At 40.0% G+C, this 26,564-nt stretch overlaps 1 protein-coding gene across 3 annotated transcripts; it reads left to right on the top strand.

Annotated features, from left to right (window-relative positions):
• The first annotated feature begins 1,831 nt into the window (after nucleotides 1-1,831).
• Nucleotides 1,832-26,364, top strand: rubcn (rubicon autophagy regulator). 3 transcript variants are annotated; one of them, XM_044361062.1, is made up of 21 exons: nucleotides 1,832-2,263; nucleotides 4,796-4,949; nucleotides 5,771-5,854; nucleotides 7,237-7,396; nucleotides 7,610-7,716; nucleotides 8,062-8,287; nucleotides 9,130-9,561; nucleotides 11,257-11,352; nucleotides 11,932-12,047; nucleotides 12,333-12,531; nucleotides 13,511-13,618; nucleotides 14,488-14,562; nucleotides 17,630-17,690; nucleotides 18,251-18,383; nucleotides 18,551-18,696; nucleotides 19,196-19,260; nucleotides 19,513-19,751; nucleotides 20,397-20,458; nucleotides 20,644-20,797; nucleotides 20,940-21,033; nucleotides 23,776-26,364. In XM_044361062.1, exons 1-21 carry the CDS (start codon nucleotides 2,226-2,228, stop codon nucleotides 23,910-23,912), a joined length of 2,886 nt encoding a protein of 961 aa, XP_044216997.1. In that variant the 5' UTR covers nucleotides 1,832-2,225; the 3' UTR covers nucleotides 23,913-26,364. The 3 variants fall into 3 exon arrangements, with proteins under 3 accessions (XP_044216997.1, XP_044216998.1, XP_044216999.1); XM_044361064.1 differs by lacking the exon at nucleotides 1,832-2,263 and adding an exon at nucleotides 2,970-3,100; XM_044361063.1 differs by lacking the exon at nucleotides 14,488-14,562.
• The last annotated feature ends 200 nt before the right edge of the window (nucleotides 26,365-26,564 follow it).

The following is a 26,564-nucleotide window of genomic DNA, read 5'->3' as shown; positions in this document are numbered from 1 at the left end:
AGACTTTATCACACATTAACAATTAATGCCGAGAATTCATACCAGAAAGTGATAAGCTAACATAGAAACACAAAAACAAAAAGAACTTCTACATTTCTGGGCGTCAAGTCAGTTTTTATTTTATAAAATCACAAATTTCCCTCAGGGGACTTTACAATCGTCACACAAAATCCTCTTTTCTCTTTCTCTCGAGTCGAATAAAGAAAAACTCCCCCAAAAAGCTGCTAATGAGGAATAAGGAAATATTATGAGGTTTTCCCCTTGTTGGCAAAACATTGACCACTAATGAATATGTAATCCTCACTCTTCTCTGTACTAAAGAATCTCAAACATCATATAAAAGTACCACAGAATCTAAATCATCATGTAGTGTCACACTGCACAAGCAGAAGGAAGTCTTATGTAATCCCTGTGGTGATTTGTGCTTTGCTGAAACTGCCCATTTGTGTGTGTATACTGTGTGTGTGTGTGTGTGTGTGTGTGTGTGTGTGTGTGTGTGTGTATTATGAAAGGACAGTTACTCACCATTCAGTCATCCGCCGCCACGCCTAACAATGACGGTGGATGAGGTTCTCTCTCTCTCTCTCTCTCTCTCTCTCTCTCTCTCTCTCTCTCTCTCTCTCTCTCTCTCTCGAGACTCACCACTGCCATCCAGTGACAAAATGGATTCACATGAGCTTTTGAACACTGGATCAAGGCTGTGGCGCCATCATGTGGGTATGATATGAAAGTGCCTCCTAAAGTGTAGAGGGCAGTCAAGGATTCTTCATGGTGTCCCCAATTTATATACATTACAGCTAAAATTTTAAATTCATAAGAAATTAACACTTTATAAGAAGCGATTAGCCTCATTATTTTGACAGAGGAGGGGATTACATTTAGATGTTCCAGTACTGACACCTACATGTAACAGAGCTATAATTAATGTCACACCAGTGCTTCACATGTCATGACAAGCCATGTGTCTACCATAGGAATAGTCTATATAAACATTAAACACTAGCACAGCAAAGGTCCTCATTCTTTGTGGACTGTTTTGGTGGAAAAGACTCACACATAATAATCTGTGTTTGAGTTATGTATGGTAATTTGAAGTTTGGGCAAAATTTCTCTGTTTATTTCACCTTTTGTAGCTTTAAAGTTGAATAAAAATCCTTATTTTTTCTGTTGGTATCATATATATACAGTATAGACTCTGTGTCATTGATGGATTTTTTTTGTGCATCATTTATACAAATTTCTCCAAATTTCATCCTGACATGCCTGACGTCTTTGGAAAATTTGGGATCTCCACCACTCTACTCTTTGTGTTTCCTTGAACAGTGTTTCCCTCTTGAGCTACGGTGGAATGAGAATAACAAAAAGAGGGACCGTGGTACTAAAAAGACTGTAACGTTGAAAGATATCTACTTGATTTGACTAATTTGTATGGCTGAAGCTTTATATCAGTTTCAGATAAACTTTTAAATAAATTTCTGCACAGAAGGAGGACTGTGGATTGTGTCCCCCATCACTTACATTGTAAGTGCATTATGAAAGGATCTTCTAATGGTCAGTATGAACAGGAGGAATGATTATGGCAAGAAAAACCTATTTCAATGTTCAACTCGTCCTTTAAGGCTGCACTGGCCACAGGTAGTTCATCAGGGTTTAAGAGGTTAAATATGGAGGTAGGAGGTAGATAATTAATGTAATCAAGGAGTCATCATTAGATTATACTGTATGTACTAAAATAGATGAGTTCAAATAAGGGACAGTAGCAATATCATTTTCTAACAGCAGGTGGCAGCGAAGTTCATTAAGCAGCTGTGTGAAGAAAGAAAACTCTAGAAATCTCTCTCAGCTACTTCACGGGTTTTAATAGTTTAATTTGCATACAATAGGCCCGCAAAAGCACGTGTGGGCTGCTTAAATACATCCAAAACAACGGAAAGAAGTGCTATTTTAACGTAAAAAGGTGTGATTATGGCCAATAGGTGGGCAGAACAGAGCTCAACACCTCCGCCCACTTGCTGATGATAGCAGGTCATGTATGGGCGGCCTCCACTGTTTTGATCCACAGCTTGGACAGGCGGGGCAGAGATGGCGGAGTACTGGAAGTCCGGGTGACTCCTGTGAGGAACCCTACTACTGAGGCAAAACCCCGTTTTACAATCTAATACAGGAGGGGGGAGATAGCGGTGAAGCTGGCGGCGTTGTACGGCACTCGATTCCGCCCGGAGGACATGGAGATCACGGCGGAGGGCGAGGCGGAGGAGCGCAGGTGAGTGACAGCTTGGGGTGGGAGGACTACTCGGCCCGGCTAGTAAGGGTAAAGCTGTACAACTAAACTAGAAACTTTATCAGTCAGTAGCTAATCAGGGACGACCAGTGATGATTTCTGGAGCGGCAACTCGCTCAAATTGAGCTACTGTAAAGATGTCAGGAAGCTAGTGGCGTATTGACGCTAACCTAGCTAGTTATGAAGCTAGGCTAGGCTAACCCGACATGTCAAGGTTTGACAGCTTAAAGCTAACAACACTAGCTGTGTGGCGTCAGGCGGTCAAAAGCCAAGTATTTGACCAACACAGGTTTTGTAGAAGCTTAGTAGCATCAAAGCAGTCAGTACTATTGTTATTATTAACCGCAAGAGCATTGAGTAGCCAATGGTTGTGCTAACAGCTAACGCTAACTGTCAAGTTGACATTCCGACTCGCTGGCTGTCGTGCAGGATTATTATCACGAAACACTACTAATGCAATTAAAAGGTACATAATTGGGGTTTAATAATTACTAGACTAAAATGAATCGGACAATTTAGCAAGCTGGAGAGCTTGTTTTATTCGAGACTGTCAACAGACAAACATAATTTGTTGACCACAGGATTACTATAAGAAATTGATTGTGTTGAGCAAATGCTGCACATGTTCACTAGTTTTGAACAGAGTGCTGTAACTAGTCAACTCTAATTAAATGACTTTTCTATACAATGCACATACAGTATATTCACTAATGTCATATCAGTAATGTGAGCATTTACTGTACCAATATCCGCCTTGTTAGGGCAGCCTGTGCAAGGCTGATGAGAAAGTTATCAGCAGCTATCTACACTGGTTGATAGGTGAGCAGGGCACACCTTGATACCTTGATACCTTGATACCTTTATTTGTTTAAGATTTGAAGGTCAGATTATCTAATCAAATCTGTTTTCTTCAGTAGAATACCGCCCCCCACACACAGTCACACACACACACACACACACACACACACACACACACACACACACACACACACACACACAGTCTCTCTCTCTTGAAGCAGAGAATTGTGAAGTTAATCCTTAACCTCAACAACCTCTCTGAGCCTTGTGGTATTTTACTCCTTGATGCTTCACACATGATAATATATAATAACACACAAAACACACACATCTTTGTTGTTGCCTAAAAGCATCGTGCTCTATACTATTATACTAGTATAGAGGATGATGATGAACATTCTCCATATACCATAATAGTATGTGGAGAATCTTCTCTAACTCTGTTTCCCTTTCTCCATTTTACATGATGTGATTTGATTAGTTGGGCCATAGCTGATCCTGTGATGCTGCTGCTCAGCACTGCAGCTTCATAAAAAGGGCCTTGTTGTGCTTATAAATGTGATATTCCTGGGTTGATAACCTTACTTTTCAACCAGCAATTAACCTCTTTGCATGAGATATAAATGTTGCTTTTTTTTTGAAAAAAGGAAACATAATAATTACAATTTGTATGTCTATCATTTCAGGCTTGCACAAAACAATGTTTTGTGGTCCTTTATGTGCCTCGGGTTACTTTTTTGTCTTTCACTCCACTTACAACCTAGTAACATATTTTAGGGCTGACTGTTTATATCTTATAATGCATTTAAGCACACACCACATGATAAAGATATATGCAGCAGATGACCAGCTAAATTATCCTATACTCGAGGAATGCAGCCTCAGGTGTTTGTACCCTCTGGCAGCAAATTTTTTTGTCCCGTCGCCATGGTTATGTGACTTGTTCTCAATAGCGTTCAGTCAGACTGCTGACTTTAGGCAAAAAAATAGGAAGTCCTGGATATGAGCCAGCACTTTATGGCTCTGAGGGAATGTGACCCGATATCATTTTGTTTTGTATATGACACTTTTGGAGCAACAGATTTCCGCTGCTTTGTCCTAAAGATAAGGTCACACATCTTGTGTACAAACAGGCCCATTTAGTAGTTATGGGAAATAATAGCAAGTGGGTCCAGATAAAGTTTGTAATTTGTAATATGGGATATCAACATAAAGACATTTTGAAGCTCCTTGCGTGCACAAAATGAAAACTGTAAAGCATCGATTTCACCCACATTATAGCTCACACAGTGTTCTCCTTTCAGCAGAATTAGCACAGATAATATAGATTCACAGTTATGCATCATAAAAATCACTCAAAGGTCAGAAAGTTCTGCTTGTGTTTTGTTAACAGGCACTTAAGACCTGGACCCTTGTAAACCGTGGGACAGTATCTCTTTATGTATCTATCTATGTAGGGCAAGCTGTGGTGATACTGCTAATGTTTATTGATGGTCAGCACTTCCAGTTAGTCACTGAGTTCAGGTTTAAGTAAAGTTACCATAACTGAACTGCCGAAATGTCAATTTTCTGATTGCGGGAAAGGCATTTTTGCTCATGTGAGTAATGATTTAAGTCACAACAATGCTAATACCAGCACTTCTTTAACTCCTTCCTCATTCCTGAACTTCCTCTCACCCTGCCTCTCCTCTTCACGCTGCCCTGTTTTCCTTCCAGGCGGGAGCACTGGAAGCTGTTGTCCAGCCTAAAGACTACGGTGGAGGGTCTCTTGTCCACAAACAACCCCAATGTGTGGTCACGTTACGGCGGACTACAGCGGCTGCACAAGGACATGAACAACATCCTCAGCCATGGATTGAAGAATGAGCAGGTCAGAACTCAGGAGATCTGACCCACATCACTCTACCTTTTTGTGCTTAGTTGTGTTTTACTCAATCTGTTAACAGACAAGATTACTGATCAATCTCAGTGCGAGCTCCAGCCAGCTCTGGCAGATTTGCAAGTCAAAGTTAAACTTTTTTAAACTTTGACCTATGAATTTGTTTGATTAGCCAGTGCAAAACAATTTTGTTTTGATTCATCTTTTGTTTGAACATGGAGATTATTGATTTTTGTGGAATTTTACTCCTTGATGTCCACAATACAGACAGAAATACAGAAATATCAGTCTGATTACCCGTGTTAAACCTAACATCACACTGGGCTTTGCTGTGAAGTGTAGGGCATTGTTTTGTTGAACTGAAGGTGACTCTGACCACTGACTTTGTTGCCAAAACAAATATCACTGACAAACTAGACACATAAATAAATAAAACCTCACAAGGTGCACTACCTGTAAATGTTGAACAAGAGGCATCAAGACCATCTCATCATTAGAAAGTGCATATTAGGACAGTTAAATGTTTACTTGTGCGTCAAACTCACAAGTTGTCAGGAATGGTTGCAACAGGGTTTTATCACATTTTAACAGTTTAAAAGGTAATTATTCTTATGTTTTGACTTTTTTTTTTTTTTTTTTTTTTTTTTTACATTATCGGATACATTACAGTATTAGTTTACTTTCTAGAATACAGAGAGAAATGTTGAACTATGGGAAGTACTCCACGTCTATAATGGCTTATTGTCTCTATTGAAGTTGCTATTCTCTGTAACTAGGGCAACTTTACTATAACAGCTGGTTTTGGGTTGCAGGTGTACTACAAGCAGAGAGACTACTGGCCGTTTGTCTGGTGTGTTCGTTACATCAGCCCTCACCTCGCTTCACATGTTGAACAGGTATGATCACCGCCAACCACATACATACAAGTGGTATATAAAAATTCTTAAGCTTAGTTGGCAAACAGTGTTGGAATTATAATAGCAAGGCTGCAAAGTCAGCGATGTGTATTATCCTAATCCTGGTTAATTTCATATATTGGCAGCTGCATTTGTTTACTCCACCAGCCACTGTGACACAAAAACCAACCCTCATCTAGCTGATAAATTGTTTTCTTAACGTCGAGTCAGCATGTAAAATAGTGAAAGTAGGTGGTGAATTTGAGAGTTGTAACCTGACTCCATTCACACCATCCAAAGCCTTTCGAAGAGTCACTATGCGTCCTTGACTATTTGTCGTGTTAAACTAAGCGTTGTTATGTAATGCAACTGTTGCTGTTGTGGAGAGCAGCCGCCCTTCAACCCCTATCCTCTCTTTGTGACACATTAACAGGATTTTACAACAGCAAAGGGACTTGAAGAAGTCGGAATCTAATTATCTTCATTACTCTCACTGTTACTGGCCCGCAGTGCTTAAAGCAGGCTCATCCATGATGTAATCATCATGTGACAATTGGTTGGTTGGTATTTATCTTGTCTGTCCTTCTAATCATCGATGATATCACCTGCATTGCAGGTGTAAGGCCTGTCCCTTAACCACTCCCACTGCATTGTTAGGGGAAAATGGCTGCACGCAAACATACCAGTGATGAATCTATTACAAATTTCTATAAAGTAAAATATAAAATCTGTGTGTGGCATATGAAAAGTAAGGATATTAGGGCAATTTTATACATTACAATGTTGTATGTAAAGAAATTTTTACATCATGACAGCATTGATACTCAAAACACATTTGTCTTTTAAAAACTAAAAATCCAAGGAAAGATTCTCCGTCACATGTGATGTGATGTATTTTCAGAAATGTATGTTTGGAATAAATAGACAAAGATCTGTGTAGAGCTTCAGACTTCATTCCTGCCCTTGGACACTGTTTCTGACAAAATAATCCCACATCAAGCTGATAAAGATCATTTGATATGATCAAAAACTGTAAAACAGTTACAGAATAAACCTTGAGGTGAGGTTGTTTGTCAACATCTGGGTAGTTTGCACGAGCGGTGATTGCCACCAAGTCTGAGCAAACAAAACATGGAGTGCAACACATACATTATGTCAACAACAGAAAATCCAAAAACAAGTTTCAGTGGTAATGGCTGTTTAATAAATGGTGGAAAAAAATCTAACAACTAAAATGTGTTCTTTTGACTCGGATTAATAGCATTTGTTTATTTCCTCTTTGTAGTTTTGCCTGCCTTTTTGCACTCTCAAACGTTTCTTTCCCCTCTCTTGTTAATATGTGGTTGACTTTTCTCTCTTTCTCCCTCTCTCTCTGTCCTTAGTTCAGTCATCTGGAGCCGGTACTGAGCAGCGGGATGCAGAGTGCAGGTGAAAGCTACAAGGCAGAGCGCTGGCTGCTTCACAGTTTACAGGTTCACATGCTGTCGGCTCAGCTCAGACCTCTGGTCAGACATCTGGGACATACAAAGAAATACTATAATGGTGAGTTGTTCGTTTTAATATAGAATATATTTTTGTGTTATATTAAATAAAGTAAGTAGCACCTTATCTTACTCTTTCTGCTCCTCAGTTCTCACATGTCCATCTGTATGACTTTCACTTTCTCTGTGTGTCTCCATTTATGTCTTACTGAATATCTCCTTATTTAATCTCCTTACTTCTCATTGCTTCTCTCCGTCTCTCTCTGCTTTTCAGATGATGCCTTTCTGCTGAGCGAGCCCCATGTCACCGCCATGTTCCAGTGTCTGGAAGCTGTGGAGCAGAATAATCCTAAACTGCTGGCCCAAGTAGACACTGTAGGGGTGCGTCTCACACACTCGTCACAAAACCTCAACATATTCTTGAAAAGGTGTCCTGTGGGGATGGTGGAGAAATGAGAGGAGAAATGATCTGCTATGCTTCAAGAATGTCTGTGCTATCTTGTATGCAATGCTTTTGTTGTTCATCTTTTGTTTGTTTCATTAATTACACTTTTTAGGTGCATGACATGATGTTATGATCCTTCAATATCAGTCTTTCATAAATTATTTTTACCCCTATCTGTAGGGTAGAGGGCTGCTCAAAACTGATGGTGACAAGGGGAAGTTTTAAGAAGAAGAACTGGGACAAAGCCTTACGTTTTTTTCTCTTTCCTTTTCATTTTCCAGTTGTCCCCGCTAAAGGGCCCGCCATGTCTCGGCCTGTTGAAGAGCCAGAGCCTGTGTGTGCTGCCTGGGGCCGGCGGGGCCTGGAGGAACGCTGACACGGCTCTCAGAGGAGAATCTCTAAACCGCAGACTCACCACCTCCAACTGCTCCCTCCGAGAGGCAGTTGCCACCAGCCACAACTGCGGCAACACGACAGCAGTCGAACCCCAAAACAGCAACAGCACAAGTGAGGAAAGGGTGAAGGGTGATAAGGCTAATGTTAGACAGTCAGCTAGTAGAGGATCTTTCTTGTTGTCACTTGTTCTTCATTTGTGTCTGTTTATTAGTTTGAAAAAAGGTCCAGACTATTCAATAAATTTTAGTATCATGGATTTTTATACCATTTGGGACTTTTTTATTGTAAGTGATGTAAAAGGCATCAGGCAAAGCAGTAGTAATGGTGAGGTACATGGTGCACACCTAAGATCAAGAAAAGTTCATATGTGGTAACTTATACTTGTTACTATATTATGCCACATCTTGGTTTGTGGTCACTTTTACAAACACAAATTTCGCAAGATCATAATGCAAAATGATTTTCAGTTAAGATCTCAGCAACGATTTGAGTTCTTGAAAATTTCACGTGAGTGTGTCAGTACTAAAGTGAAGGATTTTGAGGTCGTACATTAAGCTAACGAAGAGAAAATGGTCTCTATTTTGTAGTCAGTACATACAGAGAGGTAGGGTTGGGGGATGACACTATGAATGCACTACAGTATACGAATAGATTCACTGACCCACACAGAGGCCTGATTGTTGCAGGACAAGGTCGGTTATTGAAGAATGTGTGTTGATACATCCTCCGAAACTCAATGTCCTGAACTGGATGTGCTCACTGAAATTGATAAAATCAATTTGGACTTGTTTTTAACATTATTGTTGCTCATTTGGATTAAAGACAGTATTTTTGTCAACGTGATTTGGGGACGGCTGTTCATTCACATCATCAAAATATGAACAAGTGAAAGGGAAGTGACTTTCTTTTTTTCTTTTTTCTTTTTTAATAATTGTCGGCCTGTTTTGTTGCAGAAACTACCTCTCCTGCCTCCTCCAGCCTGGGACCTCCCTGGGTGTGTGTGTCTAGGCCGGGGGAGAGTGAGCGGGGCGTGACACCCCCTCCTGGACCTGTATCGGTTCCTTGCATCTCCCTAACAGAGTCGCCTTCGCCCTCCTCCTCCCTTCAGCCTGAGACGGGGGACTCTGGGGATGGTGACTATGACGATGGTCCAGAGTACCTGGCTATTGGTAACTTAGGGCAACGCAGTCGACGCGACTCCCGAAGCTCCACACCCAGCAGTGAGCAGGGCGACATCCAGGACCAGTCCATGCAACAAAGTGCCCTGGCTCCGCCCCCACCCAGATGCTCATCTTTTTCTGAGGGCCAGAGGGGGCCAGGCCGGGGGTCCCGAGGACACACCCGCTCGTTTTCTGACACAGGGGTCAATCTGAAACTCAGGAACGGTAAGTTAAGCTGGGAGGTAACTGATATACAGTAGTGACTGTGGTTTACAAGCAACTGTTTATTTATTATTTAATAGATTCAAAGTATTTCTTATGAATGTGCTTTCTAATGTAGTCAAATCAGGGAGTCCACATGTCTCTAAAAGTCTGCAAACATTATAGCTTGGATATATTTTACTACCTCAAAAGTATGTATGTATATATATGTATTAAAGCTAAAATCTAATTATTTGTGTTCAAACTGCAGCAGACAAAACATCTAGTCCAGTTTTACCTGATTGTTGGTTTGCAATTACAACATACATGAACCAGGTAACATGACGGTGAATATAGTTTGGTGAGGTTAAGGTGTAAACGTTTAGTAGTTGGTTTATTTCTGTCTCTCATAATGCAATAACATAATGTGCCATATGTTCACAGATTAAACCATATTATGGGATGCAGTGATCTGATGGCCCTTGATAAATAATTTTCTTTTTCCTTTTTCTATATATGGCTCATTTACAGTTGGAGACCTACAGTATCTATGTTTGATCAGAAATCAGCTGGTTTTGGTAGCATGTTTTTAGAGAGGAGACTTCTTGCAGGCAATGGAAACCTACCTGCAGTTTGCATAAAATTAATGCTTCCTTATATGGGGGTTGCGGTGAGACCACATCCTTTCTCTGACGGTCAACACTTCCTCTCTGAACGTTTTGAACCTTGCCTAATTAACATCTCTATTCTCGTTGCACACACCATCTTCCTTTCTTGGCTTGAGGTAACTTTGTTTCTCTTCTTGCTCAATCTCTTTCTTCTCTCTTTTTCTACCGTTTGTGCGAAGGAGGGGGCCAACGGAAAATCACCATAATAATAGAGGATCCGGTAGCAGGTTGGCAGTGCAGTTCCACTGTACTCCATCACTTGAACCTTCCCCACCCCCCTTTTTCTTTTTCTTCTGCATGCGGATGAACTCTCTCCTACCCTCTCATTTCAAGTCTTGCTCTCAGCTCTTCATTTGTATTGTCAATGTTTTTTGTGTGTTTTGGTTGTTTTTTGTTTTTTATTCAGGTCAAATTGATGTGATAAGGGTCACTACTGGTCACTTTCAATGTCTGTTGTTGTGTTGTGTTTGTTCTCATGCACACATTTATTTTCATGATTTATCAAACTATTTCATAGAAAGAATCATGGTCAAGTTATTTATATACTTCATTACAGTTAGACTAATGATGTCCTGATAGTAATATTGGCATTTCCATTAAGAATTTGTGTGAATACTAAAACGTAATGGGTCATCTGTAAATGTGACAAATGAAGCAAAGCAGTTGTTTTCCTGTATTTGTTACATGAACAGCAGGTAGACCTTAAAACAGTTGTATATTGTAACGCACTGTAGCAAAGAACTATTTCCTTCAGTGAAAGAGTTGAATGACTCTTGTGTTCCAGTTTATGCATAGCAGTTTAAATTTGAGTCATTATATTGACAAAGGTCAGCAGCCATATTTTTGTTTCCGCATGTAATAAAATGAACCATTTCCATAGATTTTATTGATTGTTTTACACTAGAATGCTGGAAAAATTAAAACAGTGTTTAACCAGTTGCTTTCCCATTTCTGTGTATGAATGAATATCCATGTTCCCATCAATTTCAGTATTAATTTTAGTGACATCCAGGTGATAAGAGGCCCTTAACATGGACTGTTTGTCTCCTAGAATCAGCTGGTGATGACTGCTGTATGAAGGACTACAGCCCTTTCTCACCTCAGCGCAGTGATGCTAGCACCCCCAGTTCCCTCTACATGGAGTCTAGTGAGTTTTCTGAAATTCTGTTTCTAATATTCAACAAAAACTCTTATAGCCATTGTTGCACTTAAAATGAGTGCAGTAGTAGAAAAACTTTGCATTGAGCCAAAAAGTCCACAGCAGGCTTAAATATTAGAGGGAGCTGGATAGCAAAGCAGATAGGAAATGTATCTGGAATTAAATTATTTTTCAGTTCCTGAAAACCAGCTGATTCATTTGCTACATTCCTGTGAGTGTAGCAAGTGAATCAGCTGGTCTATAAACATGACACTCTGGACTTGAGCTGGATGTTCATGGAAAGGTCAGCCACAGTGTTTGTTTGTTTGTTTGTGTGAAGTTTAGCTTACCTGACACAACACGTCTGGGAGTGCATGATTCAGATAAGAGCTTCTCATGTATGCAGTTGGTTGGTATAGAGCATTTTATTTTGTTTCAGTTTTTGAGACATTTTAAAAGCCATATATTTATTTTGAAAGATACAACTGATTACATTAAAATCCCAACAACAAAACTATAAACCACCACAGATATATGATTAATCTTCTCGTCATGTTTTTGAGTGTGTATATGTTTTGGTTGCTTCAGATGGGTCCCAGAACAGCAGTGTTCCAGATGGGATGTTCAGGAAGCCATCAGAGGGCCAGAGCCTCATCAGCTACCTGTCAGAGCAGGACTTTGGCAGCTGTGCTGACCTAGAAAAGGTGATTGGTCCAGTGTGATACATGATTAATAATGATTGATATTGGCACTAATAAATGAATAGAGTCAAAGCCAATTCATGCAAGTTAGTGCAGTTCAAAGTGCTTCAAAAAGGCATATTTGATTTAAAAAAAAAAAAAAAAAAAGATCTCATCGCTAAAATTGAGCAAATTCTGTGATAGATGAAGGTTTAAAAGTACTATGTTGAAGTTGACAGAATGCAAGATGGCTGAAATGAAGCCATCTCCTCTCTTGACTGATTTCTTATTTCCTCTTTACTTCTGTAGGAGAACGCTCATTTCAGCATTTCAGAGTCCCTCATCGCAGCCATCGAGCTGATGAAGTACAACCTGCGGCGTCAGGAGGAGGAGGGCGAGGAGGAGGGAGACAGCGACTGTGAGATTCAACAGCTCAAGCAGAAGATACGCCTGCGGAGGCAGCAGATCCGCCGCAACCGGCTGCCGCCCTGCACAACCTCCCAGCACAGTAAGCCACCATTAGTAGAGAGGAAATGTTAAATGAAGAGCCTGTACGTGTGCATGATGATTCCTTTATATGATTCATGGTCAACTAAGACATTTTATGTTGATTAGTTCCTATTTTATGGTTTTATACTTTGTTATTACATGTGCATTAATAGCTTAAATCTTTTTTTTTAACACCATCTGGAACATTCTTAATATTCTTGCAATATAACAGCAAACAACTTCATAGCTATTGCTTTCATTAATTTAGGGACCCCCACTCATTTCTTTGGCATGTATTTAACCAGTTTAATATCTGAAGTCTTTCCTCCAGGCTCAGGAAATTAGCCTCATGGCCATGTCGTGGAATTGCTGCTAAAACACTGGACACAGACACAGAAATAAAAGCACAGACACTGGTTGATCTGAAGATCAATGAAATTATTATTGATCAATAAAGAGACAGAACTCACACAAAGCGAATCATTCCTCTGTCTCGCTATACAAAGCCAAACTGACCTTTTATAGTCTTTAGAGACAAAGAAATGATCATCGATTGGTCAAATCATACAAACTTACGGATTACAGCCAATGGCAAACAGCCACGAGATAAATTTACATGCACATGTATGTTAACTAAGAACCACATCATCTAAAGACACAAATCAAGGAAGAGCCTCAAGCCATATGTGGCCTTCGACCCCTCAACATGTCCTGTTTTCTCCAAGACAAAGAATTGTACCTTGTTTGGGCCTAAGCCAAGATGGAAAGAGAGGAGTGGGCCTCCTAAGGCACATTCCTTCACTCAGGAACATGCACACATTAGCAAAGGAGAAAAGTAATGATCATCCTTACATATCTCTGCACATTAAAATGATAAGACAATCCTTTGGTCTTTGATTACCTTTGCAGCCATATGCTGGTGTTTGCTACTGTTGATTTCTGTCATTAATTTCTGTTTCACTCTGTTTCTGTCTCCCGCTTCCTTCCATTTGTTCCAGTTTTCCATTCCACTGATAGCGGAGGCTCCAGGAGGAGCTCCCAAGACTCCTACCAGGGCCTGTCTGACTCCGGCTCAGCCGAGGAGGTGGAGGAGTGTGAACTACGAGGTAGAGAGAGGGAATGAGGGAACTCTAGCAAAGACTAACACAGGGAGAGAAACATACAAAAATGAAATGTTTTTGAGCGTCACAATTAGCGTAGATATCAGCTCGCACATGTCACTACTAAAAAAACTAACTAGAAACGTGTAGAAAGCCTCTGAGTAGTTCATCATGTGTCTGTGTGAAGATTTTTATCTGTTCCACTCCTAATTCATAACATCATCACCACACTGGCTTCATATCACTCACCAAGCATGTCACGTTTTTACCACGGACCATAAACTCTGAAGTCTGAGTAGAAAGGTCACAGAATGGTATCTATAGTGTTTTTTTTTATTAGTGTTATAGACGTTGCAGTCATGTGAGTCGGCATATCTTGGATTTACATGGTCATAGTAATTAGATAGTGTGTGTTCAGTCTAGGGAAATTTTTGTGGCATATTCCAACCAGTATTTATCAAGTCATTTTTAAAATAGTTTTTCTCTGAATCAGGCAAAGATATGCCATCTGCTGTTTTGTTGTGTGTCGACTTGTAACTGAAAGTGACTAATCTCTAACCTGTAGATATATCAGAGCATGTTTTGCTTTGTAAATATTAACCTGGATTGAATGTGTGCATGTACTTGTGTGTTGGTTGTATGTATGTATGTATGTGTGTGTGTGTGCACATTTTGTATGTGCATACAAAATGTGTGGTATGTTGGGGCTAATATGACTGCATGACTTCCACATGTACATGTACACATGTACTGTATCAATGCAGTATGCTGTATGTTTGCCTGTGACACTCACACACAGCTCTGTGGACTGTTTGCGTTTGAAATGTTCATGCTTGTGGTGTTGGTTGTGCTGAGTGTTAGTTTCTGTCTCTCAGATGGCTGCGAGGGTCAGTCCCTGCTGGCGGTGTCACAGAACGGCCTCTCGCTGTCACTCGCCTCCCTCTTCTCAGGTATCTGCAGGCTGGACGGACGGGCGAGGCTCCACAGCTACATACAGATTTTTTTTACTAGGGCAGCGCTTCTCTTGAGAGGAAGCTGATGGCTTCACTCCAAACTGAGAATTTCTACTTTTAATCCTTCCTCTGAAACTGGGTAGCACTTAGAGCATAACTATAGCCATTCAGTTTATAGCTTATTTTCTTGTCTTTGTTAAATTGCACTGGTTGATTCTGTCCAAATCTAACAATAAAAACAACTCTCAGTACAGTTACAGACACTACAAAAGTCGACTCCAAAATATCCAAAAGACCTTGTAAAGTGCTGTGTATATATATATTTATTGATTGATCGAATATCGATTGATTTTATGCTACTTTATATACTTGCACAGGAGGTTGTGCTTTACCAGCCTGCAGAAAGGAAATACAGAAGTACTTAAACAATAGCCAAAGTACTATGAAAGCTTTATGTGAAAGGCCTGACTAAAGAACTTTTAAAAAACAGGAGTACATCCTTTTATTAACATTTCATTTGAGTTTGATTTACTAAATTTATTTGAAATGCCTGTGAGCTGATAAGACTGTTAGTCTTATCATTTTAATGAATTAGTCAAATGACTAATTCATTAAAAAAATACACAATTTTGGACAGAAATAATCAGTATGATGAAAAAAAGAAGTGAACAGTAGGATCCAGGCGGATGCTTAAGCTATAAATTGAGCTGCTCTCCCAACACTAGAATATTTCTTTGCTCAAACATCAGAATACTTCACTAGATGAGTTTAATGAACAATAGTTGCAGTGTTCAGTTCTTGTATTCTTCAGATTATCATATTTCTGCAACTATCCCATGCTGAATCTGCCTGTTTGGCAAGTAATCAGAGCCAAAGTCCCTATTGAGTTTTGGTTGCGGTGTTATTCAGATTCAAATGTTACTTTCCCCATATGACTCTCAAGTTTTGCTTTGGTCCACAAAAATTCATGCGGAGCAGGGCAGGGACTTTTTTAAAGTTTTCAGTTTGGAGTGGAGCCAGCTGCCTCCTCCCCTCAGCTGAAATGTGTGCTTGGCTGTTTGTGTTGGTGCTTGTTGCTCAGCGCTCCAGGGTTTTGGAGGTGCGGGAGGATAAATGTGCCTGTACCTGTTAGAGTTTAGGAAGGCTCATGGGAGGAGAGGAGTTGGTAGCTGTCATTCTGTGGCAACTGACTACAAACTATAAAAGTTATCCACCCATCCATCCTTCCTTCCTTCCATCCATACGTCCATCCCATTATTCTCTTTTTCCAATGCGCCATCCATCTACCTTGTTGTTCGTTTTAAGATATTCGATATTAGCTGCTTTTTCTTAGAAAAATCGTGGTCTTAACGTTGTGATGGTTAATGGCAGACAGCAGCACCGGCAATGTGATGTTTTCATCAAGCGTGCACGAGCTGGTTTATCTGTACCTGTTTGAGATTTCAGAGACCCATCATGAACATGATTGCATCTATAGAGATGTAAATATATCATATATTGCTCAGGACTTGGTTCATAATGTTATGATACCATTTAAATATTTTCCTATATGAATTGTGAATGCTTCTATCTTGCCTGACATTTCCAAATAATTCATACTAATTTGTCAAAATGTCAAAATAATTTCCCGTAAACTGAACCAATCCAACCAATCATTTAACCTAATCTTAACTCAAATGAACAACTGAATTAATAGGTGTGATGGCATTTAAGCAGTGGTCTGATGGAAATACAAATGAATAGCACTCAAACATCCAATAGACTTTTATTACATTTCGTGCAAAAGTGTTTACAGAAAACCACATGTTTTACCTGTTTGTTTATCATACTCACATTATTAATGATTGTTTTCAAGATATTTGGTCAAAACAATTTTCATATTTGGTTTAGTCAGTCTTCCTCAGACATAGTAGGGTGTATGTCAGTAATCAAGGACCAGATGTCATAGTGTCTAATTGCTCATGGTGATTTTGTTTTAGAGTGAGCTGCTTATAGGAAGGAACGAAAAGAAAATAGTTAATTGAACTTACCTAATTCCAGTGATTATTATATATTACTCCTAATCTCTTACATATACAGTGCTGCAATTACACCTCGCTCCTCTGGACACAAAATTAGCAGAAATCCATTGCTTTTCCTTGTCTGCCTTCATGTGCTTTTTGCGCCACTGATGATAGTTGTCTTGTACCTGTAATAGTACTTTGCAATAGTTAAACGCCCCAAAACATCAGCACAAATGAGGCCAGAGAGTTATTAGACAGATTATGTCTTCAGGCCGATCTGATTTAGCGTTTATGCAACAATAACTAATTTTTTTTTTTGTACAATCATTCCAGTTGAAGCTATGCCTGCACATGAACAACAAAGGCCATTTGTTGAATCTTGCAGCTGACTAACTTCCTTATCCAGCTCTTTGCTGCTCTTGTAACATGCTGTAGCTTTGAGTGACTGTACCCTGAAGGGCTTTGAATCCAACCCATTTTTTTTATGTGAACAAACAAGAATGTTGATCTTCTGATAGAAAGAAGCTCTAATAGTCATACAAGAATTCACGCAGGCGGTCTCCTGCCAAACCTGCACTGCTTATTGTCTTTGCTTAGAGAAAATACTCTATAATTTCTCTGGCTTTCCTGCATGCTACTTGCAAAAATGACTTCAAAAGCATGCTTGAATTTAATAAGAGTTGTGATTTTGGTTTTTCATGGACTTTGACTTTGGTATCTTTAAAGGTTTAGATTGCCTTTTTGGATTTCTTTGACTTTTGGGTCCCAGATCACTTTTCCTTTTTCCTTTTTGCTTAACTGTAGCAAATAGCGCCATCTCATCTGAAGTAGAAATCTTAACACCATCCACCAGCCAATCACCAGACAGAATGATCCATAATCTGATTGTTCTTCATACAAAGAATCAAACAATTTTTTGAATTTTATTGCACAGGTATTGGTACAATCTTTTAGTCTCTGTGGCTGGTGGATGAAAAGGTTTTCCTGTCTGTGTACCAGTCTCTGTTTCTTAATGGTATTCATGTTTCTGTTATTTTACTGTTATTTGCTGTGTCTTCCAGATGCAGACATTAAGCGTAGTGTGAGTTCCAGCAGCAGGTCTTTTCTCAGCTCAGAGTCCATGTAAGTAACATAAACTCTTCCTGTTCATCTTAATTCTTTGTGTTGTAGTTTTTTTTTAGAATCTTAATAATCTAATGTTTAATTAGTCTGCAAGAGACAAAGAACCAGGTTTACTAAGAAAATAGTGTAGAGCAAATGTGAGCTGCAGATGTGTGTTTATTTAGCTCCTGACTTACTAAGGCAGCAGCTCATGACGCACTCAGCTCCTGGACTGACTGCTTGTTTTGTGCAAAATAATATGTGCTTATTTATAAATTATTGCTGCGTTCGTCTTTCCAGGTATCAGACTTCAGCTAAAGTCTTAGTAAATCTAGCCCAAAGTATGCAGTTGCTGTGTTAGGTTTAATTTCTGGCAGAAAAAAATAGAAGAAAAAGTAGAAAACCCAAGGAGACTTTCATCTATAAAGACAAATTATAATTAATAAGAATAACCAGATTTCCTGTAATATCAATAAGATAAACCACATAGGGGATTTTATGTCAACTCTGTGGGTAAAACATGCATTAAACTGTTATCAGGTGTTTTAAACACTTTTCTCTCCCTCTTTGTGTGTTTTCAGCTCTCCTTCCTTCCTCCAGTCTAACTCAGCTGAGTCGGTAGCCATGGGTTTGCTCAGGCAGTTCGAGGGCATGCAGCTACCTGCCGCCTCAGAGCTTGACTGGCTGGTCCCAGAACATGATGCTCCGCAGAAGGTACATCTCAGCACAATTCAGTTCTCCACACATGGCAGCAAACATGAAATAATACATGACACTGAATATAATTAAACAAACTAGACTCTCAGTATGTGGCACCTTCACACAAACAGCAAGACAACAAAACTCTGAACTCACTCAACTCTTCCTTTGCTGTTTCTCAGTTGCTGCCCATTCCTGACTCTCTGCCGATCTCACCTGATGATGGTGAACACGCCGACATTTACAAGCTGAGGATTCGGGTCCGAGGCAACCTCGAGTGGGCGCCGCCCCGACCGCAGATCATCTTCAACATTCAGCCTCCCCACAAGTGAGTCCACATCAGGTTTTGTCCTGCCCTCTGCCTTCACGTTTTCTTTCTTTTTGCTGCTCTTTTTTATATCTGGGATGTTGATCGATTGTTCACTTATTGTAACCTTTTCTTTGACATGATGCTGCTTAATTTAACTATTTGTTAATAAACCATAAAAGACAGTTGCATCGCCTGTGTGAGCCGACAGGATTTTAAACTGTTAAGGGGGTATTTTTCAGACACAAAATGAAGCTCTAAAACAAAATTTTAGTCTTTTCATCTATGTTTTTTTAAATTTGCCATTCCTACTAACTACAGCTAAGATAAAGAGCTTACCAAGAGGCACAGAGAGAAACAATATAAGGACAGTTTGAAGCTCCTCGCTTGCAGTATTTACTGATGCTTCTCTTAAGTGCACAAAAATAGACCATAAATTTAAGGCTCGGATAATATCCCTTTGTAATGACCCTGTGTCCTGCAAAATTTATTTTACTTAAACATTTTCTTTCTCTGTCAGGAGGAAGATAGTTGTGGCGAAACAGAACTACCGCTGCGCGGGCTGTGGCACCCGGATCGACCCAGGTACAACCAAAAAACCCAGAAATACTTTTATATGAAAAAGCCTTTAAGTTTTTAACATACAATACATTTTTTTTCTATTAATAACAGTATCAAAACATTGATTGTCTACATGCAGTTTCAGTTCTTGTTTTTAATTTAATTTCACAATCGAAAAGTGAAAGTATAAGAGTTGATCAGCTGGCCTAAAATTTGGTACTTTTCCTTTCCTGAATCCCCCCCATCGTGTGTTTCTGCTATCTGTCCCCGTCACAGATTATATTAAGCGACTGCGTTACTGTGAATACCTCGGCCGTTACTTCTGCCAGTGCTGTCATGAGAACGCCCAGGCGGTGGTTCCCGGCCGAGTGCTGATGAAGTGGGATTTCAGCAAGTACTACGTCAGCAACTTTGCCCGGGACCTGCTGAGTAAGATTGCTGGAGACCCGCTGTTCAACCCTAGTGACATCAACAGCGGCCTGTACAAGAAGACCAAACCTCTGGAGGCTGTCAGGGTGAGGAGACAGGGTAGAAAATAAGATACCAGCTAAACATTTGCAAAATGTTTGTAAAGTTTGTGTACTGGTAACTATAGTGGGAATCCCACCCTAATTACCAGTAGCCAATAACACGATGGAATTTGAGGATAAACAGACACTGTGGACCATAATGTTTCTGTTGTGCGTTGAGCATGAAGTGTCCTAATTGTTAAATGGCAAACTTGTGACCGAAGTTGCTGCTTTAAATCCCCAGACTCTCTAGGTAGGAAACCAGAATGAATAAAGCCATTCATGCCCTCAACAACAAATATTAAGGTGATGCTGAAAAGGGCACTTTGTTCTAAAGGAGTTGATCTCAATTTAACTCAGATCATGTATTTAAAGTCCTAAACTGTGTGATTATGAAGCAGAACTGTGCTAAAAGAGCCTGAATACACATTAAAGACCTTCCGTGGATAAATTACTTAGCACAAAAGTGTTTTTAATGGTGTGTCTAGGAAGATTGTACCCGCTGACAAATGGAAACGGGAGAAATGACTCTTATCTCACCTCAGTCAGAAGCCTCAGTCCGCTGGCACAGCGGGTGACTATTTAACACTTTCAGAGCACAGATTTTGTAATTGAGAACTGAACTTAGCCTTTGTTTTCCTTTTTTTTCAGGTTTTGAGGATGCAGCTGTTTCATATGAAAAATCTCTTTAAGACCTGTCGCTTTGCTAAAGAGTAAGTTTGTTTCTGAGTTTCACAATACTTTCAGATCCTTTCATCATTCACTTCACAGGATTGAAGCCACATGGCGGCAACAGTGTTGAATATTTGACTTAATATTTGAGTGTATGTGCACCAAATCATGTTCCCTTCAAGGCATGGTAACTGTGATTTTGTGTGTGTGTGCTTGTGTCCTTCAGGGTTCTGGACCAGTTTGACAGCCTACCAGGTCACCTGACTGAGGACCTTCACCTGTTCTCCCTCAATGACCTCACTTCCGTGCGCAGCGGGGACCTGGCTCCCCGACTGAAGGAGCTGCTTAAACTTGGTACCATGCACGTAGCTGGCTGTGTGGTAAGATAAATATATTTAAATCAGGAGAGTTTGTCAAGTTAATTTACTGTAGTGATTTAAAAAAACACAAGTTAAGTATGAAGTGGGCTTAATCCCAGCTGACAGTTGCTTTTTCTGTCACCTTTTCACTGATCTTCTCCAGCTGTGCCAGGCGAAGGGCTTTGTGTGCGAGTTCTGCGGCAACGACAAAGACATCATCTTCCCCTTTCATCTGAGCAAGTGCCAGCGCTGCGAAGGTGAGCCCTCTCTGCTGGCGGCAGGCCTGGGTGGCTCAAGAGCCCCCTCTCCCCGCCTCTCCGTTCCACTTACCTGGAAAGACTGGAAGATCCCCAAACCTCGTAGGCTGACAAGGGCCCTCATCCAAGGCAGGAGGGAGGGGGAAGGAGGGGAGGAAGATTTAGAGATAGGAGTGGATCAGGGGGCGAACAGTGGAGAACAAGGGGAGCCAAGGGACAAAGCAGAAGCAAGATCGGAAAAAGGAGGAATATTTCAAACTTTGACTCCTGGAAAACTGTTTAAAGCTTTATCCAGGAGTAAAGGCAATGAGGAAGAGCAGGAGATGACAGGAGAGACAGAATCAGAGAAGGAAGAAGAGAAAGAATCTGATAAAGGAGGAGAGGAGAGAGGAAAGGACGAATGTGAGGAGGTTTATAGCAAAGAGAGGGCAAAGAGTAAGGAAAGGGGAGATGAGCATACAAGAAGGGAAAAAGTCAATTTACTTAAAGTTCTTCACATAGACCGACTGAAGAAGAGCATCTCAAAAAGAGATGGAAGGGACAGTGACAGTGAAACATGCAGCAGCATGGAAAGTTTAGACGAAGTAGGAATAGGGCAAGAGAGGAAAGGACGATGGAAGATGTCAGGGTTAGTGAGTCTAACCAAGGGTTTCTCAAAAAGAGAGATAGAGGATGAGAGGAAAACAGAAGTGAAAGTGGAAGAAAGAAATGAAGAGTCTGAAAAAAGATTATTGGACAAAGGAGGGGGAACTGAGGAGACAGAGGAAGATCACAAAATGCCAGACAAAGGCAAGAAGGAAACAAAATCTGGTGCAGAAAAAGTGGAGAGATTAACATTTATGAAACAGCTGAAAACTCATCAGCTGTCAGCTATTTTTCCCAGAGAGAGAAGCAGGGGAGAGGAGGACAGGAGTCAGGAGAGTGATGGAAAAAGAAAGCTGGATACTGAGGAGCGAGGCAAACAAGAGCCAGTTGATAAAACCCGGGCTAACTGGAGAACTCGCAAAACTCGCAAAGCCAGGAGAGTAACCAGAGGCAGGAAGACGAGGGAAGGGGCAGAAAAAGAGAGCAAGACAGAGGGAGGAGAGAAAGATGACATCATTGATAGTGCTGGGGGAGATGGAGGACAAGAGTAAAAGCAATAAAGGGCTAAGATACGATATTTCATAGCTGTCTCTAGGATTGCAAAGAATGAAGGTAGAAGTTATAGTACGTCAAATACTAAAATACTTGATGGATCTGCTGGATAAAACAAAATTTTAATTTTATAGACCAAAGGATGAATGATAATAATAATCATTAGCAGCCTTAGTTTACTGTTGCAAGAATATTAAACTAAACTCTGATAGAGTTATCTTGTAATAAGTTGAATTTTGTGGTGCTGCTTCTATATTTCTTCCTCTTTCTTTACAATCTTTCATCTGTCTGGTGATTTGAGACATTTTTCACACTTCTTCTACTGCTGTTCCCGTTTGCTGCTGAATTCCTGGCACTTTGGTGGTTTTGGTATTTCTTTGTTGTGGTTCTGCAAAGTTGCATAACTGGTGGAGGATACATATTTTGGCAGCTATTTGGTGGTGGATGCCTTTTTGGCGTAGATACTAGAGGTGCTGATGTGTGAAGCTTGATGACTGACAACTGAAACTGGCATCAAGGCTGCAGTTTCCTGCCTTTGGCTCTGAGCTTGTCTCGGTCACACCCTGTTACCAAGAGATGGATTACTGTTTTAAGATTATTTCTTTTGTTAAGGATGGCAACAGTTTTTTTATGTTTACAGTTAAGTTTTCTCTGGTCATGAATTTCAATCTGAGCATTTGTCAGATTCGTCTGTTTACACGTGTTCCCTATGAGCCAGCGGAGGAGACGCTTTTCATTTTAACCAAACACTACTTGAGTTGATTTCACTTATTATAATTCATCCCAACAGATGTAGTGTATCACATTAATGCAGACCTGCAGACTCTTGCACAAGCTCAGTGGGAACATTGCCAGATGTTGCGCTGCCTCATCTATAGTTGTTTTTAAGCCATTTTTGTGTTTTTGTTCGACTTTTGTTGAAGGAAGAATGTTTTATTGTGCGGATGTGATTTACTGTGTCAGAATGAATGTGTAATTTATGCTTTTTTTTTTTTAAATTTTTTTTTTTAGTTTGTTTTACATCTGCCTGCTATTATTTAAGCTTCATGAAAATGTGAAATAAACACTGTTTTTGAATTTGAGTTGCCTGTCATTTCCTCAATCCTTCATTACCTTTTGATTTTGAATGTAGAAACAAAATAACTGTAGGCATATGTATCTGTTGAAGCTGATTAGTTGAGGCGTTACAAGGTTTTTTTAGTCGTCTGATGGCCTCTTTTGGAAGAGGATTGTGTGGTTTAGGGTGTGGTGTGTGTATCCACGGATCTCAGCTTTCTCACATACCTGCCTCCTCCTACCTTCTGTCTCGCTTCCTTGAACTTCTGCGCTTTTTATACCCTCCCTGCTCGTGCTTCCTCCTTCAGGTCTGATTGTGATTGGCTGCTCTCCCGGGGCATCACTTCTCATTGTCGGTAAACTGGTTGAACCGGTTTGTGAACATTGTTTGGTTGAGCAGATGGGGACTGCTCTTTGTGAAAAGGAAGCTTCTGTTATCTTCCGCCTGTTAAGATGAGACTTTTTTTTTTTTTTTTGCAGCGAATGCTGTAAACTGTTTTATTTTTGACACCACTGACGCTTGTTTCTCTGATGTTTCTCCCTCTTTAGAGTGCCACGCATGTTACCATCGCAGCTGCTTCCGGGCAGGTAAGAGCTGTCCTCGATGTCAGCGGCTGGCAGAGCGGAGAGAGAGGATGGCGCGCAAAAACATGGAGGAACAAGAGGACGAGGGAGGTGGGACCTAGTGCTGAGAAAAGAGCAAACTCAGAGAAAAAAAAAAAAGAAGAGCACAAACGCGACCATGATTGTAGTGACTGACCACATCTCCTGCTCCGTTCTAGTCCTCCCACACCCGGTTGACAGTACTCAGTGCAGACAGCTGTTTTGATTTTACTACTTATTGTCAGATGTGCTGGTTTTACTACATCAGGGCAGTTGTGTTAGTCATTCAGGAACATGACAGCTATTAATTTTTCTGATGTATTTTCTGTAAGCCCCTTTCACACATGCACTTTATTGTGGGAATGTGTCAGGTGTAACGAGAAGGCTGACTCCTGTTTCCGTAAAGATTGAGTGACTTATTTTGGTCCAAAGAACTCAAGCTTCCCATGGCGTGAAGATTTTTAAATTAGTTTTTCCTCAAAGAAATGTAGCTTTAAAAATATTTTCACACGTAATCCTTCTACATAAAACATGATCATTAAAGCCCCTATATGATGAAAGATTTTCACTTTGGAAAAAAACTTAAGAACTCAAATATTAAGTCAAATATTCAACACTGTTGCCGCCATGTGGCTTCAATCCTGTGAAGTGAATGATGAAACCCGTTGTCTTACGGGGATATTCGCCGTGTTGCAGTTCCATGTGTGGAAAGGGCCAAAGATTGTATAAATTTCTCAGCACTTTGTATATCGTCCTCTGTGGTAAAACTAACCCATGTGACAACAGTATTTTTCCCCCAGATTATTGTACCCAGGTTTGATATTTCTCCTTCCTACAATTGCAGCTTCTGGAAACCGCTTCACCTCTGGTGATTTTACTAGCTACTGGCTTAGCTGAAGTTTGTTTTTGTGACTTAAAAAGGCAGGATATGTTTTAAAAAAAAAAAAAAAATCAAATATGAAGTCAAAGTTTCAACCTCTTTTATGGTTTGACTGATTTTCGGTGCAGATTCTGTATTTGAGCGATCCTGCCCTTTATGTTGAGGTTTTTTGTTTTAAATTGAAATCATGAAGATATTTAACTTATCCTTTCTTATCCCCACTCCATACTGCTCTGTTTTAAGCTATTTTAGCCACGCTAATGTGCCTCTGGGACCAATGAACTTGGACTGGCAGAGCTAGTGGAGTTACATTGGCAAGTTGAATTAAGAGACGGGCTGGACTTCTGAAAGATGTTACAGAGTCAGTGTTGCAAATATTTTAAATGAGACTGCAAATGCTCCATTTTTGTGCTGCTTTATGTATGTATGTGTGTGTATGTGTGTGTGTGTGTGTTTGTGTTTGATTACTAGAAAGAGCTGTGTGAATAAGAGTGCTTGTATGTGCACACGTGTCTACCTGCTGTACTTGCAGCCATGCACAAATGGTTTGCACCAGCCTAATCAGCACTTGCCTGTTTTCTAACGTCGTAGGTTTTGGATTAATATGAGAGAGTCCGGTTAATTGCACTGATCCTGTCTGTTTTTGTTGGAGGGGCGAGTTGGGATGTCACTGTTTGGGGATTTTTCTGTGTGTCGGAAATGTTCCCCTTTCTTTTAATGAAGCTCCTGTCACCTGGGTTGCACGACTGTATGAAGGGTGTCAGTCCAAAAAAAGAAGTCCACAACACAATAGATTATATTCATACTACTCCCATTATTCTACCTGTTGAGCTTGTAGCCCCTTAAAATTTAGCAATGTTTACTTCAGCGCACTTTATATTCTTAGTGTGCACATTAAACCAAACTAATCTTTCCTTCTGAATTTGTTTTATTTGAAGGATTTTTAGAGGCCCAGAAATGATTTTAGAAGAATAAAGCAAGCTGTTGGTCTTTAAATCATCTGATGACCCCTTCAGTTTTGCTTCAGGACCAATTGGATTGGGACATACAGGAAAAAAAAACAAAAAAACATCTAAAATTCACTCAAAAGTTAATGGTAGAAAGAAAGTTGTGGGAAGTGTGCAATCCACTAAAGAAATCAAATTTATCAGAAATTCAATTTTTGTCTCGTATGTTTGTCCCAAGCACAGTTTTATGTGCACCAAACTTTTAATGGATTAGGCAGCAGAGTACATACCTCTCTAAACTATAAACAGGCTTCTCTTTATATGTACAAACCCTTATGAGATGATCACACTCTCATGGGATACTACTTAAAGCAATAAATGTGATCTTCAAGTCAGTAAACCATCATAAACTGCCCACACGCATTAAAGCGATGAACTGTAGCCTACATCTTTAGTTTTAACCCAACTGCTTTTAAAAGAAACTCTGAATGAAGTGACCGCTTGACTCTGAAAAGCCTCCTCAGCTCTGCAGATTGTTTGTTTGTCTTTGGACTGCCTTTAACATGGAGACATGAGGAGATTTAAAGTGCACTACAGATGAAATTGTCTATTATTAAAATGGTAATTATTGTTATTATGATTATTGTTTGTGTTAATTTGCCTTTGTTTGTAATTATATTGACAATAAAAGACTGGCCAGACTGTTAATGAGGGTTATTGTTTTTGTGTGCAGGTTTCTGTTTGGCGGACTCAGCTTTTCTGTTGTGTTCAGCTGAACTAGTACTGAAGAGATGAATTGATTAGTCAGTGCACATAAGATGAATTTACATCTATTCTGTTAGAAATAATTGAGTTGATATACAAGTAAAAATGCTAAACGTACAGTCTGTAGCTTCTCAAATATGAGA

This window comes from Thunnus albacares, chromosome 9 (genome assembly GCF_914725855.1).
Source record: "Thunnus albacares chromosome 9, fThuAlb1.1, whole genome shotgun sequence".
Taxonomy (NCBI): domain Eukaryota; kingdom Metazoa; phylum Chordata; class Actinopteri; order Scombriformes; family Scombridae; genus Thunnus; species Thunnus albacares.
The sequence above is the reverse complement of the archived record's forward strand: the minus strand, read 5'-3'. Positions and strand labels throughout refer to the sequence as shown.